At 38.8% G+C, this 18,688-nt stretch overlaps 1 protein-coding gene across 2 annotated transcripts in view; it reads left to right on the forward strand.

The window, feature by feature from the left end:
- FAM184B (family with sequence similarity 184 member B) overlaps window positions 1-18,688 on the forward strand; it is a 97,053-nt gene that overhangs the window by 38,202 nt on the left and 40,163 nt on the right. For both annotated transcript variants that reach the window (XM_074951627.1, XM_074951629.1), the window contains exons 2-7: window positions 6,411-7,181; window positions 9,742-9,877; window positions 9,985-10,133; window positions 11,014-11,220; window positions 16,427-16,537; window positions 17,948-18,085. In XM_074951627.1, coding sequence (XP_074807728.1) covers window positions 6,411-7,181; window positions 9,742-9,877; window positions 9,985-10,133; window positions 11,014-11,220; window positions 16,427-16,537; window positions 17,948-18,085 — 1,512 coding nt within the window. The remainder of the gene's footprint in view (window positions 1-6,410; window positions 7,182-9,741; window positions 9,878-9,984; window positions 10,134-11,013; window positions 11,221-16,426; window positions 16,538-17,947; window positions 18,086-18,688) is intronic.

Genomic DNA, 18,688 nt, shown 5'->3' on the forward strand with positions numbered 1-18,688 from the left:
CTGTAGTGTAATCTCTTTATCATGCAAGTTGAACTTACAAATGTCGAATTATGTACAAAACCCCCAGCATTCAAAAATAAAACAATGTAAAACTTTAGAGCCTATAAGTCCACTCAGTCCTACTCCTTGTTCAGCCAATCGCTCAGACGAACAAGTTTGTTTACATTTGCAGGAGATAATGTTGTCTGCTTCTTGTTTACAAGTAATCTGAAAGTGAGAATAGGCATTCTCATGGCAGCGTTGTAGCCAGCATCGCAAGATATTTACGTGCCAGATGCGCTAAAGATTCATATGTCCCTTCATGCTTCAAACACCATTCCAGGGGATATGCGTCCATACTGATGATGGGTTCTGCTCGATAACAATCCAAAGCAGTGCGGACTGACTGTTCATTTTCATTATCTGAGTAAGATGCCACCAGCAGAAGGTTGATTTTCTTTTTTGGTGGTTTGGGTTCTGTAGTTTCCGCATCAGAGTGTTGCTCTTTTAAGACTTCTGAAAGCATGCTCCAACCTCATTCCTCTCAGATTTTGGAAGGCACTTCAGATTCTTAAACCTTGGATCGAGTGCTGTAGCTATCTTTAAAAAATCTCCAGTGAAAGTGTTCTTAAAATAAAAACATGTGCTGGGTTATCATCCGAGACTGAAAAAGGAGTACTTGTGGCACCTTAGAGACTAACCAATTTATTTGAGCATAAGCTTTCATGAGCTCACTTCACTCACTACAGCTCACTTCATCGGATGCCTAGGATGCTGTAGCTCACGAAAGCTTATGCTCAAATAAATTGGTTAGTCTCTAAGGTGCCACAAGTACTCCTTTTCTTTTTGCGAATACAGACTAACACGGCTGCTACTCTGAAACCCATCCGAGACTGCTATAACATGAAATATATGGCAGAATGTGGGTAAACCAGAGCAGGGAACACACAATTCTCCCCCAAGGAGTTCAGTCAGAAATTTAATTAACGCATTATTTTTTTAACGAGCGTCATCAGCATGAAAGCATGTCCTCTGGAATGGTGGCAAAAGCATGAAGGGGCACACGAATGTTTGGCATATCTGACACGTAAATACCTTGCAATGCCGGCTACAAAAGTGCTATGCAAATACCTGTTCTTACTTTCAGGTGACATTGTAAATAAGAAGAGGCAGCATTATCTCCTGTAAATGTAAATAAATTTGTTTGTCTTAGCGATTGGCTGCACAAGAAGTAGGACTGAGTGGACTTGTAGGCTCTGAAGTTTTACATTGTTTTGTTTTTCAGTGCAGTTATGTAACAAAAAAAATTTACATTTGTAAGTTACACTTTCACGATAAAGAGATTGCACAACAGTACTTGTATGATGTGAATTGAAAAATACTGTTTCTTTTGTTTATCATTTTTACAGTGCAAATATTTGTTATAAAAATATGTTTGATTAATACTTTGTTTTAAATTACAACACAGAATACAATATGTATGAAAATGTAGAAAAACGTCCAAAATATTTAATAAATTTCAATTGGTATTCTATTGTTTAACAGTGCGAGTAAAACTGTGATTAATCACGATTAATTTTTTTTAGTTAATGACATGAGTTAACTCCGATTAATCAACAACTCTAGTTTAAACTGGTATATTTTCCTGACAGGTGCTAGGCAGGTGTTAATGAACATATTTAGGTTTTGCAGACTTCAATATGTATAATATAAAAAGAAAAGGAGTACTTGTGGCACCTTAGAGAGGTGCCACAAGTACTCCTTTTCTTTTTGTGAACACAGACTAACAAGGCTGCTACTCTGAAACCTATGTATAATATAATGTTTCTCTATAAGCATTTTTTTCTATTTTCATCAATTTAAGCTTTCTCAGTTGCAGGAAATTATGGGGGTTGAACAACATGGGGATCAGACAATAATTACTGAATGACAGTAGATGTTGGGATTCAAAATGTTAAAGCTTAATAGCTGTTAAAATACAAATTGTCAACATCATATGAAAAAGTAAAACACCTTAAATCAAACTAATGAGATCTCAAGCAGCATTTTTCTTACTGTGTCTGGCTGTATATTTTGAGTATTAATTAATGGAAAAATTTTTCATCAGTTTGTGTGTGTACAGTGAAATCAACATTTACTAACAAAAATCTAGTCCTTCCAAGCCTAAAAACATATTTTTGAATGCTGATTGCCTCTAGTATCACAATCACTTATGATTTTATTCTCCTTTGATTCTCATCTCTTTCCTAACACCTCGCTCTGACAAATTTTATCCAGCTAATGAAGCAACCTGCTGGAACAGCCCCTTCAGTGCTGGCATTCAGGTTCCTACAAGAATAATGTGCCTGACACTTCTCTGTAAACACAAATTAGCTTTTTTCCACATTGAGCCAGTTAACCCCATCTCCACTGCTGAGGTGAAATTCGATTTTCCTTTTAATTACCATTTTTAATGACCAGATTTAATAACAGAAAGCAAATGATTTAGAGAAATCAAATAATAAAGTGGGAGTATTAAGGTTTATTATCCATTGCACTGGTAATGCTTTGGTGTATATTGTGTGCCAGTGTTTTTTTACCAGCATGTCATCTAACTCTGCTCAATAGCAGAAAAATAGGTAAGAAATTTCTTGGTGCACACATAGCTTTGGAGAATTGCTATGGCAGCAGTAGCCTAGATATTATGCTGGTGATTCAAAGAACAGTATAATCATCTCTGCAGGTCAAGGTGGTTCAGTCTTTGCTGTCACACCACACTGATTGGCTATTTAGGGTTGCCGTTGAAAACCACTTAAACTGCAACTAGGATGCTGCAGTGCAGTTCCACAGAGGCTTTCACCAGGTTAGCTGATGATACCTTTGCTCCAGTAACTGCACCTGGCTGCTTATAGTTCAGCAATTATGCTTTAGTGTCTTCGTTCTGGTATATTGAGCTATAAATAACAGGACCAGTCCACCTGACTGCTTCCCATACCCTCTACAACAGCATTTTTGATTGACTGGGTTAGAGCATCTCACAGTGCACACAGAGGCTTCTCTGTCCAAAGCCCATGACTTTGGAATGATTATTCTGGGGCAAGGCTAAAATGTTTTTTTTATTTTCTTTTTCAATTTATCTATGTGGGTTTCTTTTGCTGGGCTTAGTTTTATATTTTTTGGGAGTTCTAAATGTATTATTATTATTTTATGTTATTTTTAGAATTGGGACATTGTTGTCAATTACATTTTTGTTAAGGGGCTTGGATGTCTTTGGGCATTAGCATTTAACAAAAATTGATTTTTGTTTTCTTATTTAGGCGAGTTTAACTGTTTATAAGATTAATGGCTTAAATTTTCTCAAAAGACTAATGATTTTGGGCCTCCAATCTGAGGACCATTTTCAGAAAGTGCTGAGCACCTGCTCTCTGAAGATCAATATCCTTTAAGTCATTTCAATTTGAGTACCCAAAAACTGAGGTACCCATAACCACTTGTCACTTTTGAAAATGTTATGCCCTTAAACCTAACAATATTTAAATCAAAATTATACCTGCATAGTGGTTCTAGTCACCAATAAAAGACAGGATACCAATAATTTGTAAATGGCCACAATGGGTAGATAAGCCATTGCCTCCCAGCCTTTTTGGGCAACGGAACCAACTACAACGTTGGCTATTCCCACTAGTGCAGGTTGACTCCCATTCCTTTGTACCTGCTCTAACCTTCATTGGAGTTTGGGTTCCTCTCAAGCCCAACTTCACAATAGCCAGTGGGGGGCAAGGAGCAGCCCAAGCTCAACTGCGACCAACAACACAACTGAATAGGAGGCAAGTAGTGGTGGCACACTAGAATTCAAGACAGGGACTCAGCATTAAGATGTGAGTGAAAGTCATGACCCTATTAATTGAAGGGTTACCCAAACAAGTTACTTTGGTCATTGCCAAAGTACATGGATGGAATGAATCCCTTCCCCCTATTTTTCAAGCAGACTATAGAATAATTAAATATGTTCCAAAACTGACTTAGGTTAGCACTTTCAGAGGAGAAAGAATCTGCTCAGTTCTTCCAAGCATTTCTGTTTCATTGAAAAACAGTTAAAAATAACAGGGTAGAATTAACAAGATGTAATACAAAGCTAAAATATATGTCTAAATTGAGATAATGGCCAAAAGACTTTTGGCTGTTGGTTTGCTTGGCTCTGGAAATATGATTCTATCACTGTCTGTTGTCATATATTTATCCAGAAATATACCCAGATACTGCTGTACTTGTGTTATTTTTATTAAGGCCCCTCCATGGACTTGAATATTAGCAGGGCATGAGTTTACATTCTGCAGGAGGTAGTTGCATGTCTGCTTATTTTTTTTTTTAAATGGATAGCTGAAGGCTGAAGTCCAATGTGTGAATGTCACACTATGGAATATATAAAATAGTACTATGGATAGCACAGAAAACTCTTACATGTGACCAGACAGACTCATGTTACCAACAAAGTATCTGGAAGAAATCTGAAGATATTCTTAAGGTGTACAAAATATAGGCCCCAGACCTGCAGTTCTTACTTAGACAAAGCTCCTCATGATCTCTCAGTTGATGTTTTGCCTGAGGATTGACCAAGGATTGCAGGACTGGGATCATACTGTGACCAAAGAGTTGGATGTGATCCTGACTCTAGATGCATGCATTTGAGGCTAGTGCTGGCTATAAATGACTGGTCAAAAGCCCATTGGGACTCTTGCCATTGACCTCACAGGGCTCTGGTCAGGCTCATAATCTCTAGCATACATTGTATGTAGTCCCAGATATTTATGTAGAGCTATGAGCTTTGAACCTTTGATATGAAAAATAAAAGCAGGAAACTCCAGGCATATGTCAATATATTAATTAATATCCTATTTGAGTCTTGACACCATTCTGTATTTTTATGCCATCACTTTGTATGCACATGCTTAATGAGAAAAGACATCCTATTTCACAAAGGGATCCAGAAACAGCCAGGCCAGAGTAGACCAGTCCATTTATGCCAGGATCCTGTCTCTGATAGTGCCAGAAACTATACGTTAGCCAATAAATACAGAAAAGGGAGCCACTAACAAACAGAAGGAAACCAAAAATCCATGGAAAACATTATAACCAGACACATGTATCTGACTAACATAGATGTGGGCAGACATATGAATACTAAATGACTACATCTATATTTCTGTAGTGTATGTTGGTAGCAGCACAGTTCAGTACTGACTTTTATACATTTCAAACACAATTACCTATGCATTAGTCCTAACAAATTCCTCTAGCTCAATCCGTTCAGAAAGCCACTAACAGTAAATAACATGAGTATGCTGATGCATAAATTTTACATACTACAGGATGACTTACAGCATCACAAGGGATTTTGAATGTATTAAATCAGTCTGTTTGACATTTAGGGGGGTGACTGTTATTAACAGTACTGGGATACATCAAAGCTTGAAGCAGAAAATAAAGAAAACATCTATAACAAAATAAAGAAGAAAGTATTTATAACAATCAGTTACGTCCCATGGGCCTGATCCTGGTCCCTGAAGATCAATGGCAAAATTCCCATTGATTTTGCTGGGAATGGGATTAGGCTCCAAGTATCTCTTCAAAGAGAATACTAAATATTTTGCAGTCACATATAACAGCCTTGCAAGCTCATCATGGAAATTTACCAGCTCAGGCAAAAATTCTATGAATCTACCCTTCATTCCAACCCACTGTAGATTTTTAATAGATATTTCAAAATAATAATAATATTTTGTATTTATATAGTATTTTCCATATGAATAAGAATTTATGTAGCATCTTCCATATGGATAAACTTTACAAATATTGAGTGACGCATAATCAGCCCTGAGAGAAGAGGATTATCACTCCCCATTTTATAGACTGAGCAAAGTAAACTGCAGAAAGTTTAAGACCAACTATTTTAAAAGTGGCCACTTATTTCTCAGCTGTTGAATGCTCAACTTGAGCCAGCCAAAACCTGATTTTCTGCAGCACTGTGCAACCAGCGCTTCCATTGACCTCAAATGGATTTGTGTGAACTCAGCACCTCTGGAAATCAGGCCTGTGTTTTGAGTTAGGTACAGTGGACACTCCTGAAAATTTTGTCCTAAGTGACTTGCCAAAGTTGTCTGAGGAAATCTATGCTAGAGTCCAGAATAGACCCTATATTTCCCAGCTCTCAGTCTCCTGTCTTAAACTCAGGGTCATTTTTCCTCCCTTCACCTATGTTGCTTTCTAATTTGCGCTTGAGGTGTGTCTGCCTGTTATTTTCACTTTTTTCTCCTTGCTAGTAAGGAACAATTTACATTTAACTGTAGTGATCATCATCTTAGACATTAATTTAATACATTGATGAATACAACTGCTGAATCTTTAATACCATAAATTAAAACATATTGTACTATTCTATTCCCGGTCTATAGGTGATATATGCTTTGAACACTAAAAATGACGAGCATGAGGCCAGTATACAGGCTCTTAAAGAAGTCCATCAAGAGGAAATTCAGCGCATCCTTGCTGAGACAAGGGAAACCATTCTCCAATATAAATGTAAAGCAGGAGAAGAGCAGGAGCTACGAAAACATATTCAGACCCTTGAAGATACACTGGAGCAACACACAAGGCTAAAGGAGGAAACCTTAGCAGAATTTACCATGTGCAAGAAGCAGGTGGAAGAGAAGGCATTCAGAACAGAGGCAAAACATACTGAAAGGATCATTACTCTTTCCAAGGAGATGCTAGATTCAAAGGCAGACTTTGAAAACAAGCCTCAACATTTCAGCCAGGAGTCCGAGAGCCTGGTAAATGAATGTAAGCCATTTAGGCAAGATAAATTGGATAAAAAGGAGACAATAGATGAAAAATGCAGCATAGAGTTGCAGGCTCTAATTAATGAAATGGAAAACCTCAAGAGGGAGAACCAGAAAATAACTGAAGAATATGCTCAGAAAGCCAGCAAACTACAAGCCTCTTACAAGAAAGAAAAAGAGACTTTGAAAAAAGCCATGCAGCAGTCAGTGGCCGATACACAGCAACAGTGCCAGCAAAGAGCAACAGAGCAAAAGAAAAGCTCTGAGGCCCAGGAAGCTGCTTTGCGGCAGCAGGCGAAGAAGCTGGAAGCTGAGCTGGAGGTGAAAGGCCAGAAGATAAATGAGTTGAAGAAGCATTCCCAGAAGCTGAAGGAGAGGATGCAGGTAGAATGGGAGATGCTGATCCATCTGCCTATAAAGTAGCAAATTACTAAATCTTTAAAATTCTGTTTTATAAAAGCGTTTTTTCTTTCTATAAATAACCCATTGAGTTAAGTGCTTTGTAAGCACTAGAGAAGTGTAACAGAGCTCAGAAGGCAAGAGGGAGAAACTTAATTAAGTGACAGAGTTTCAGAGACAATTAAGAATCCATTGGGGAGCCTTCTGGAACAGCACCCTCTCTTAAAGCTGTAGATGATGCGTGGGGGAGAGAGGTGAACCTTGTGCCTTGACTGAAAACTTATCCTCCCCTCAGCTGCCAGGTGAAGGGGGCAGTAATGTTGCCAAAGTGTGGCAAGGGGTATGCAAGGAATGGGGGACGGCAGCTGTGTATCCTCCCACCCTCTGGCCATCAGCAGCCCATCCACTTCAATATGAGGTGCATTCTTGGGTAGAGAGGCTAGCCAGCAAGACAGCAGGTTGGACCTTAGCTGCTTTATGTTGTATGCTCCTAGTCATGACCCTCAATTTAGGTAGCATTTAATAAAGCGTGCATCTTGGGAGATTCTAACACAATGATGATAATAGGCCGGATCACTTCCTCAATGGGGAATAATCTGTTGGAGGGGGCTCAAAAGGAGGAAATCTGGAAATCATAAGGATCCCCTCACAGAAATTCCCTCACACTGTTCCATTGGGGGTGGGGGAGCAGGGTTTACCTCCCCGTCAAGGCTCGGAACCTCACCGATTCCCAGGGTCCATGGGTGGCCAGGGCCAGACACAAGGAAGCGCCTTCCCCCTACGAGAGCGCTGGTGCCCTCTGTCCCCACCTCACTGACTGGCAGTACAGCTCTGAGTGAGCTGCACAAGCACAGACTCCTCCTTAAAGGTGGATTCCTGCTGAGGAGGGGGCTTCAAGAAAAAAAAATGAGACAGCCCCAGGCCACATCACCTGTTCTTTGTGAATTCCACAAGGCCAGATGGGGAATGTGTCCAGACTCCACTGCCTCCCTCTCCCGCACACTCCACAGAAGAGGGGGAGGGTGATGCCACAAAGTTGGGTAAGCCCTTCCATCACACAGGGTGGGGGGATCCAGACACAAACCTTGGTTCAGCAAGATACTTAAGCATGTAGCTAACTTTAAGCAACTGAGTAGTCCCATTGAAGTGACCCCCGAGGAACTTTTCTACATGCAACTCACTTACTTGAGCTGTGTTCAGGGTCCCGTATCTGTTCTTAAGAATGTAATATTTCAAATTTTAACTTTACAGTTAATTAAGTCTTAATTTACAGTTGCTAGAAGGCCTGTAGGATCCAGGCCCCCATTTGGCAAATCGCTTAAACTGAGTACATGCTTAATCTTAAACAGCTGCTTAGCCCCATTGAAGTTAAAATTAAGCATTCACTTAAATGCTTTGCTAAATTTGGGCCTTGCTGAACTAGCTAATCTGAAAGAAGCAGAAGTTGAGGGATAGAAACAACACTTCCTAGAACCTGGTCCCAGAAATAAAGATTAGATTGTAATTATACACGTAATAGTACAAATATAAAAGACTTCATGCTACTGGTGTATGTGTATGTGTTGCCTATGGTTTATGCATATTATAACATGCAACTGTTTTATATCTATTAGTTTTCCACATACCATAATAGGTTATGTATTGCTAGCAGAAACTGATTTAAATGGAAGAAAATGCAGTGTTTCTGGCATGCAATAAATAAATAAAAAAGGAACTGGAGGTGTCGAGGCAGTTTCAGGTCTTTTGCTTTTAGTTTCTGATTTTGGTATCAGCTGAATGGGGCTCAGGTTGAAATTACATTAGGAAGATCTGTTCTGAGGGCCAGATCCTCAGCCTGTGTATATTGGTGGTGTTCCTGTGAAGCCAATGGAGCTATGCTGATTCACATAAGCTTAGACTCTTGCCTTGAGTGTTGAAAGAAGAACTCTCACTTCGGGATAAATTTGGGGGAGAAAGAGAACAGTTACACAAGATGTAGTTTCCAATATTTTGTTAATATTTGTTTTCACATAAAAGCTGTCCTTCATAAGGTGGCTTTTTCTACTGTTACATATTTATGACTACCTTTCGCAAACACATACAAGATGACAAACTGTGAAGAAGAAATTTCTTTAGTCACAAATATCTCTGATCATTAGCAAATACTGGCAAGGAAAGCCATTAAATGCATTAAACATAAAAGGAAAAGGATGTTTAAGTGTGATGAATTTTCTATTTTTTCCTCAGTGCATGACAAGTGCTTGGAGACCTTTGGATGAAAGGCCCCATATTAGAGCAAATTTATTATTATTATTATTATTTCAGAGCCAGTGCATGAGTGATGAAGCTGGTTTAAATAAAGTTCTAATCTCTCTAATAGATGTTGGAGGTATTGCAGTGCTTGACAGAGGCAAAACTAACTAGCTTACCTCTAAGTTTCCAAGGTCTGAGACATCACTATATAGTAATGGTGACTGGTGACTGTTTGGTGACCTCTGCACCTTGAGAATAAAATGGACTATATGCAAGATGCCAAAGAAATAAGTGATATCCTATGATATTTTAGGACTTGGAAATACAGCTTAAGGAGTCTCAACAAGAGACTCTGGAGTCCCAAAGCACAGTGCAAAAACTGGAAGAAGAACTGACTGTAGCCAAAGAGAGGCTCATGCTCCAGGAGAATGAAATATTGAGTAACGCAGGTACGATGCTCATTAATGTCATTGTTAAATATTTCCCTTGCTAGTCAGTCAAGTTGTAAACTCCCAAGTGATGTATGTTGTTTGAAATGTAAATCTTACAACCGCAGAAGAAATGGAAACTGTACTGAATTCCCAAAGCAAAGCTGAGAAAGAAGTAGATGAACTGAAGAATCAAATAATGCAGCTGCAGCAAATGACCTCCACCAAACAAAGCCAGATGAAGAAAGGCAGTGAAGACACACAGGTGCTTACACAGGTATTTACTCCCAGACCTCTTAAGGCATGGTACCCCATCTAGGGCCTGATCCAAAGTGCATTGGTATTAATGGGGATCTTTCTTTTGACTTCCGTGGACTTTGGATTATGTGTGTAGGCCTCAGTCCTGCCAGGTACTGAGTGTTTGGCCCAATCCTGCAAAGCACTTAAACACACACTTGACTAGTTTGGTTGACTTCACTTGGACTACTCACATGCTTAAAGTGAGGCTTATACTTAAGTGCTTTCCTGGTTCAGGGCAGAATGCTCAATAGCTTGTAGGATCAAGCCCTTAAAAAGGGAGAGGATCAAGGCAGACTTCCTAAGGCTAAGATGCTGATTAATGTAAAAAAAGAAACTTTTCGATTCCATTTAGAAGCTTAACAACAAAAAGTTCAAATAATGAACTCCCACCAGTAAGGAGTTTATAGACCCTAATAGCTCCCTGATCACAATGCCTCCCGCTAAATTAATTATCCAATCCAAACTCTCTTTACCATGATCTGTTAGCTCCCCCTACTGGATTATTGCACTTGGATGTTAGAAAAACACACTTGGTGTGAGAAACATAGCGGGGACCAAATTCATGGTGGTATATCGCCACGAAAGTGCAGTTGTCCATGAGGAGATCTCTAATTTCAGAAGTAGATCGCAATATGAAAAAGCGTGAGATGCTAGATTATAAAAGTTGTGTACAGTCCTGGAGCGTTAACATTTCACAGGAAGGGAGTGCTTTTTTTTTTTTTTTTTAACAAGAACCCAGTGTTGTCCAATGAAATTCACCTCAGAGGACAGGAAATCCCCTACAGAATAGGTGGACTGTTCAGGCTCCAGGACTTTATCTTGATTTTCTTATATTATAAGGCCACTGTATTTTATAGCCCATGGAAGCTGCAGTTACTGAAATAGAAGATATAAAGCAACGGCACAAAGAAGAACTTCATAAAATTAAACAACAGTCAGATGAGGAGAAAATGCGTTTGAAGGAGCAGCTTGTGAAGGGGTTGGAAGATCTTGTAAAAAAACACACAATGGAAATCAAATCTGCTCAAACCTCCATGGAAGCTGAAAGAAAAACATTGCAGAAGGTGGGGATGTTCTTCTATTAATAGATACTCTGATTCATCTGTTTTTAATCTCATTGGTCACAGTCATTTTCATTATTCTAACTGGAGGCACTTTGAGTTACTAGAAAATGAAAGGATTTTGTTGCTGCATTTCTGTTCTAAAAAGTGAACTGAACTGGTGGTTTTTCTAAGAAAAGCTTCACAGTCAAAGTGAATTTATCCTTGATGTGACTCCTGTGTTCTTGGCAGTGCCTATGCTTGAATGCCTTGCCTGTGACAGCAATGTGATTAAATTAATGTCCATCCCAAGGGATAATGACCAGGGGTTGTATATTCCAATCTCAAATTTAAATTCATATGGATCCTTGTAATCAAAACTCGAATAACATTGACCTACTCAATATTTACACATTTTCCAAACATAGAGCCCAATCCTGCAAGAGGCTGATAACCTCCTGTAAGATAATAGAATTGAGAGGATTTAGCACCACCCATCATTGGCTCCAGAGTGCAGTTCTGCAGGTCAGATGTTGCTGCTGACTGCAGGAACCAGTGGCCACCCAGGCACAGAAGAGACTAAATAAACTGATACTAATCTCCATACTTAATTCCAATCAGTAGGAGTAATTCTTGTCTTCCCTCAGATCCAAATAGGTTGCCTTGGTAACAACAGTAGTCATGGAAATACTGTAGGAGTCTATACTGCACTTTAATTTAAACTGTTGGCATTGCATTGGCACCCAGTCGCTAAAGAGATTCATCAGAGAGATGTAGTTTTTTGAGAAATAACCCTCTGCGATAAATTCTGCCCTTGTGTCTGTGGGTTGCACTCCCTTCGGTTCAGTGAATTTGCACATTGCAAAGGCCTCGATACAGCAAAGCACCTAAATACATGTGTTAAGTCCATCCTAATTTAGCAGAGCACTTAAGCACATGTTTAACTTGAAGCAGGTGCTTAAATCCCAATGGGACTTAAAATTAAGCATATACTTAAATGGCATGTTGAATCAGAGCCTAAATCAGAAAAGAATTTGGCCCTCTGTCTCCTAATGGGACTTGCTTATTTCTGTCTATAAGATATATAAGCAAAACTATTAGAGCACACAACACAGCAATCAGACCAACTGGTCTGGGTATCATTCACATCCTTGTTGGAGCTGCAAGGGCTTCCCTACCCTATTTTCTCTGCTTTTACACTTTTCTCCTTGGAGTTCCACTTCTGGTTAAGAATCACTGAGCACACATCCTTGTAAAGAGCATAAGGGAGGTTGCTGCTAAGCCACGTAAGGCACTCTGCCCTGCTTGTTAGCTGCTGAGTACCTTGTTTTGTAGTACTCTTAGCCCCTGCGAGCCTGGGGAGCAAAAGTCTGGGGACTGAACGCAGGTTCTTCAATGTAACAGTGCAAAGCAGTTTGAGTTTTCATTTGTATTGTGAGTAACCCTAATTTTTAAACAGGATGGATTGACTTAAATCGCTTTGATTTAAATGAGATTTAAATCAGCAAGCAGGAAACTTTGATTTAAATAATTGATTTTAATCAAATTTTGCATGTGTACCTTTTAATTATTTTCCTAAAGAAAGATTGATTTGCAACTAAGTATAGCCTTTACACTAAATTTGGTGTTTCTTTTTGCTAACCAGTAGGATACCCTATATCTATACACATCTGTTTAAGCAATTATTTAGCTTAACTTTTTACTAGATGGTGCTTTTTTTCCCTTGTGATTTGTGTCAAGCTCTATTTGGATGGAATTTCAAGTTAACAATGCAAAAAACAGCTTTTTAAAAATTAAATAAAACAACCTTAAATGCTGGATACATTAGAAAAAATGTTTATCAACACATGTTTTGCATTTAAAACTAACTGATTTTATTAAACAAAGGATGTATTATCTGTAGTTAGTGAATTGAACTGATTATTTCTGATCACCGTGTCCTTCATGATCTAGGAGATCACATTCTCTCACATCTAATTTTTATTCATAGATTGGTGAAAGAAAACAAGCTTTCCTGCTGTTTCAATTCCCAGTTGGTTTCTTAACTTTGAAACTGATCTAGCTGAATAAACTAATGAAGAAAATATTGTTTCTGAACCTACAGAAGAGGCTATTGATGTCAAAAGCTGGTTTAGCACTTCAGCAAACTTGGCTTCCAGTGCTTAGCCAGCGACTTCCACCCATTCAGTGGTTTGATTTTGTTTAAAACTTGGCAACAAAATGTACTTTTTAATATTTTTTGTAGTTATTTAAATTATTTCATGTATTATAATAAGTTTAGGCCTCAACAAAAGTTGTCAGTTTCAAATTTAATTTTAAATAAAACTGCATTTAATTTAAATAAAAACAATCCAATTTAAATTAAAAAAACCCTTCAATTTTTTTATTTTAAAAAAAATCATAGTTTTTCTACGCTGTTTTTTTAAGGGGACACAGCCTGGCCCCCTTTTATGTGTGTGCACATTTGCATGTGCAAAACATCTGCATACATACTCTCATTAATAATAATATATATATATATTACAATAGCATTCAAAGGCTCCAGTCAAGAGCTGGACCCCATTGTGCTAGGTGCTGTTCAAACATTTTTTGAAGCAGTAATACATGTGCATGCAGCAATAGAGTTTAAATGCACAAAATCTCATTTGTCAAAAAGGGAACCGTGTGTGGAAAATTCCATCGCCTGACCATGAAAGTGCAAGTATGTGAACAGGGCGTGTCCAGGTGTTTGAACAGGCAAAGTTGTACTCACACAAAGGGAAGCCTCCTTCTGAAAATCCGACCCCTTATTTTTGAATAGCACGTATCTAAGTGAGCAATCTCATGTGTATGCCAAATGGCGCTGGGAAAGGGCACAGGACGTTTTCTGTGTGCACAATTTAAACTTCTAGGTTCAAATGTGAGTTACTTTTTTTGTTAATGATACATGCACAGATATAGATACTGCTTGTAGGCATCTTCCATAAACAGTAAAACAAAACTTGTTTTTGTCAAATAATATTTTTCACTGCTACTGTTACTTCTGTCCCCGGATCTAATGAGTTAAGTCCCTCAACAGCTTCATGAGGTAGGGAGAGATGATAATATTCCCATTTTCCAGCTAGAAAAACTGACATAGAGAGGTTACGTGCCAAAGCTCACACAGAAAGCTTGTGTAGATTTCTGATCCTCAGTGCTTTAACCACAAGACCATTTGTTCTTCTCCTTTTCTTTTAAAACTAATTTTGTCTATTCCAACTCTCTTCTCAGTTCTTTGTTAATCTCTGTCTGTCAGTTCACAGCACCTCCACACTGTGAATTGGTACTAGATTTCCATTTGTTTGTTAGCTATGAGGAATCCCCATTACTCCACGGTCTTTACTTGTGTTTGCTAACCTTGTACCTTCCTTTTAATTATATTACTTGTCTCTTCAGGAGTTTACATTCACATTCTGTTATGCTGAATGCTTTTAAGTCATTCTGCTTTAAACATTATAGACTTCCATTGGGGCTGAAGTTCATAGAATTGGCATCTTCACCTTCCCCCTTCCCTCCCCCCAACCTCCTGAAGTGGTCTCTCAAGAGCTGCTGGAGAAATGTTTTCAGTCAGCAAGTTGACACAGATGAGAAGAGCAAGTATGCAAATGAGCTTCAAATAACAGATTGCCCAAGGAAATATTTAGGAGTTGCATATTCAGTCTTTCTATAGCAAATGAGCACTCTAACTGTGCAGGTATTCAGACACTCAGGGGTACATGTTCAGCTCAGAGCACAGGGAGTTAGATGAGTTAAACTGGCTAAATCCCCACCTTCTGCTTTGACAATGATGTGTACAAAGTTGTGCATGCCCTGAAAGGAGATTTAATTAACTATAAAAGCATTGGATTAACAACCCTAGACACTGAAATCCTCCATCCATTGAGCAGATACATCATGGGCAGCATCACTGCAAGCTTCCAGTCACTCTCCTGCCAATGGGCATCAACCTTGAACTGGAGGGACAGTTTCTAAGGGTGAGAGATGGCAGTTCAATCTTCATTTAATTTTTGATTTCTCCACTGGGGTTGTCATTAAGGTTGCAGTTGTAATGGTGATTTCTGAGATGTGCATACCTTTCCACTAGAAACTCTACTGAGATTATCAGTCATCAGACTTTGATGATATAGTAAATACATGTTTAAAAATGTGATGGATGGTTTTTACATTAATACAACTTTAACCCTTCTTGAACATAGATGCAATATCAGACAAGTGTCATCTACCCACTGCAGTTTTAATATTCCAAGCTGCTTTTTGGTGGAAGATTGACACCACAGCCAATGTAAGTCTATGCTGATCACAGAAACAGAACAAAACACTTAGATGACTCTGTAATTAATGTGAGGAGAGACACTACAGGAGAGCAGTATCTATTATTGAGTAAACTGTTATGGCTATGCAGAATGCATGTAGGCAGCCTTGCTGAATCTGAAGAGACATGACAGAGTGTGAATCCTGAAACTAAGTCATGAGAAAGTGTATCTGATTTCTTCAGCTGAAATTCCCTCGCGCCCTCACATGGAAATCCTCACCACAATTCAGTTATGCTGGAAGCATCATCAGGGTCAAGGATAACAGTTTCTAATGGGTTGTTTGTAGGAGACTTGCATTGAATGATTTTTCCACATAAAAGTTGCTTGCAAAGTAATGAGATATGATTTCATAATATTGATTAATAATTGTATTTTCTAAAATGCAGAAATTAGTGACCGAACTCCATTATCTATTAATATGCATTCTCTGCCAATGCTTTTGCAATCCTTTGCTAAGGGACAATGTGGTCTATCTCTGGACTGACTTCCAGTCAAGACCATTATTTTAAGCTCTCCTATTGATTCACGCTGTGACCTCAGCCAAATCACTTCCTTTCTCTGTCTCTGTTTCATCATCCAACAGCACTTAGATACTACAGTGAGGGGTGCAACAGAAAACCCTAATTAAAACCCTAGATCTAAAATGGGGACAAGGATACTTAACTTTCTTTGCAAAAAGCTGTGACAATCCTTGGATGAAAAGTGCCATTCAAGTGCTTAAGTATTATTATTAGCTTTCATAGAAGTGTATGGACTCCTGTGATCTGCCTCTGTTCATGTTCCTGAAACATATTGTCCATACCTCTTCCACCCTACTGAGACACTTCCTTTCCTTCCTTCTATGATGTACACTCTGGGCAGGCTCCTGCATGTTTGTAATTTTTTTAATTTACTTTTAGGAGGTTCAGATACAGTTAGAGGAATTAAGAAAGAATGCTGAGAATGAAATAAAGCAGCTAGAGAAGGAGAAAGAAGCCCTAAGTAGGAAACTTCAGGACTCTTCACTTGAGGTATGGTGGGCATAAATCCACTGTGATATTAAAACGACTCTTAATTTTTCTTCTCATTCGAAAGATTTTTAATGAGATTCATAATCCTTGCTGCGTGCGATATCCTTCAAGGAAATTTGCAAAGACTATAGGTAGAAATATCAGAAATTATTATTTTTAAATGTCAACAAAGATTTTAACAAAATGATATTAATTTTCACTGAGCTTCATATAGGCTTATTTTTTTGTTGTTGTAGATTTTTGCTTTTTGTTCCATAGCTCTCTAATGAGAAATTTGACTTAATGAGGGCAAGATTGTGACTTGGACTATGTGCCCATGCAAGAGGGGAATAAGAACCTTACTAGCTCTCCTATATGGGCTCCCCCAGATCTTGGATCCAGGTGCCTAGAAGTAACCTGCTTACTCGTTCCATGGAGCACATGACGGAGAGGGGAAAGGAATGGTTGGAACTTTGGCTCTATCCTCCATGCTCACTAGCCATAGTAGCTGAGCTCGCATGGGATAGATAGTAATTTACTGCTGGTATAGGGCAGCAATTAGTCCCACCCCTCTCCCAGGAAAGAAAAGGATGCAGGGGAGGAATTGGGACCCAGAGGTGTGTCTCTGAGTCATAGTGTCTCCCAGAGTGCTGCAGCTTACACACCAGGCCTTGCTAAGGGCTGTGCAAAGTCACAGTGTATCCCTAATCCATTTTTAGCATAGAAGTGTCTATTCTAATACAGAATCCAGCTGAAAAATAAGTCTGAGACATGTTAAAATCCTGATGATGCCTTTGTAGCACTTGTGTATAATCTATGGGCTAAATAATATGCATTCGCCAAATAAGTATATTTGTCAAAATGTTTATCCTATGGAGTATAATGACTGAAGGTTCGATAAATAATTTGCCTGTCAAAATAAAAACAGATCCCTCATGAAAGCACTTCTTTACCCAGAGAAACAGTACATCTATAAGGATGCTGACAATTGTGAATTTTGATCTACATGAATCTGGAAGGCATTTTTATCTTCTCCCAGCTTTCTCCCTTGCATCAGCCAGATCTCTTAGGGAAATGTTACCTGTTTTAAAACTTTCCATACATAATATTTCCTTTTCATATGCTACTCAGAGATTTTTGCCTGTGAGCATTTTTAACATTTTATCTCACAGGAAACAAGCTGTCAGAGGCCAGGAAATTCCTTGTTCTCATCATATTATAAGTGAATTCAGTGCAATGGTGACATGCACTGATGATGCTCAACACCATATTTGCTTTTCCATCTCATTACATTTGATGTCCTGCCCAGAATAACAAATTAACTGACCTGTAACTTGCTTCTCTGGGATTACATTAAAGATAAGCAGATGGGTTTTGGGGAACGGGGAAGTTTTCATCTGTCGTTCTTGTTGTTCTCGCCTGCCAACCTAGGTTTTAAGGCTTGAAGATTTTATCAGGCAAAATCAGGACATTCCCAGATACAAAGAATTTCTTCACTCTCACTCCAGAAAAAATCATGAGAGGCAACAGGAATCAGATAGGCCACGCTGCGGAACGAGTGAGGCACAGGTAGGAACTGTTGATTTTATGTTGCAATTTAGGTTTCCCATCACATTGTATCCTCCGTTTCACCACTTCTAAACCGTTTCACTTCCAGCACAGGGGGGTGGGCCAGTGGGAGCACTCATGACACCACTTGCTGACAATCAAAACATTCTGTCTCAGCTGGTACTTACAGACTCAAGGTGGTCATAATAAACTCTGTCTTCTTGACTTACTATAATTCAGTGTACAAAGACACAGAAAACATAGGGTTCCATTGCCCTGAATGAAAGGGAATTGCACATTCCAACATCAAACAGTTGTCTTGTGGGCCTTCTACTAATTTCCTAGTGTTATCAACTGAGAATATAACTGTAATCTGAACTCCATCTAAATCCTTTTTGCTTCAATTTCTCTCTGTTTGCCTCTTGGCCACAGCGCCCCTGTAAAAAGACTGCCTGTGCATGATACATACATTTTGACGAATTTCAGATGGTCTTTTTGTGGCTTCCAGGGTGCCTGATGCAATACGGTGCGTCATTTGGGAAGCCAGAAGTCACAATACTCTTTGTGCCTTTCTGTCATCCTGCAAAAATACACGTATTCTTAGTACATTCAAATTTGAGAGGT

Source organism: Natator depressus, chromosome 4 (assembly GCF_965152275.1).
Source record: "Natator depressus isolate rNatDep1 chromosome 4, rNatDep2.hap1, whole genome shotgun sequence".
Lineage (NCBI taxonomy): Eukaryota > Metazoa > Chordata > Testudines > Cheloniidae > Natator > Natator depressus.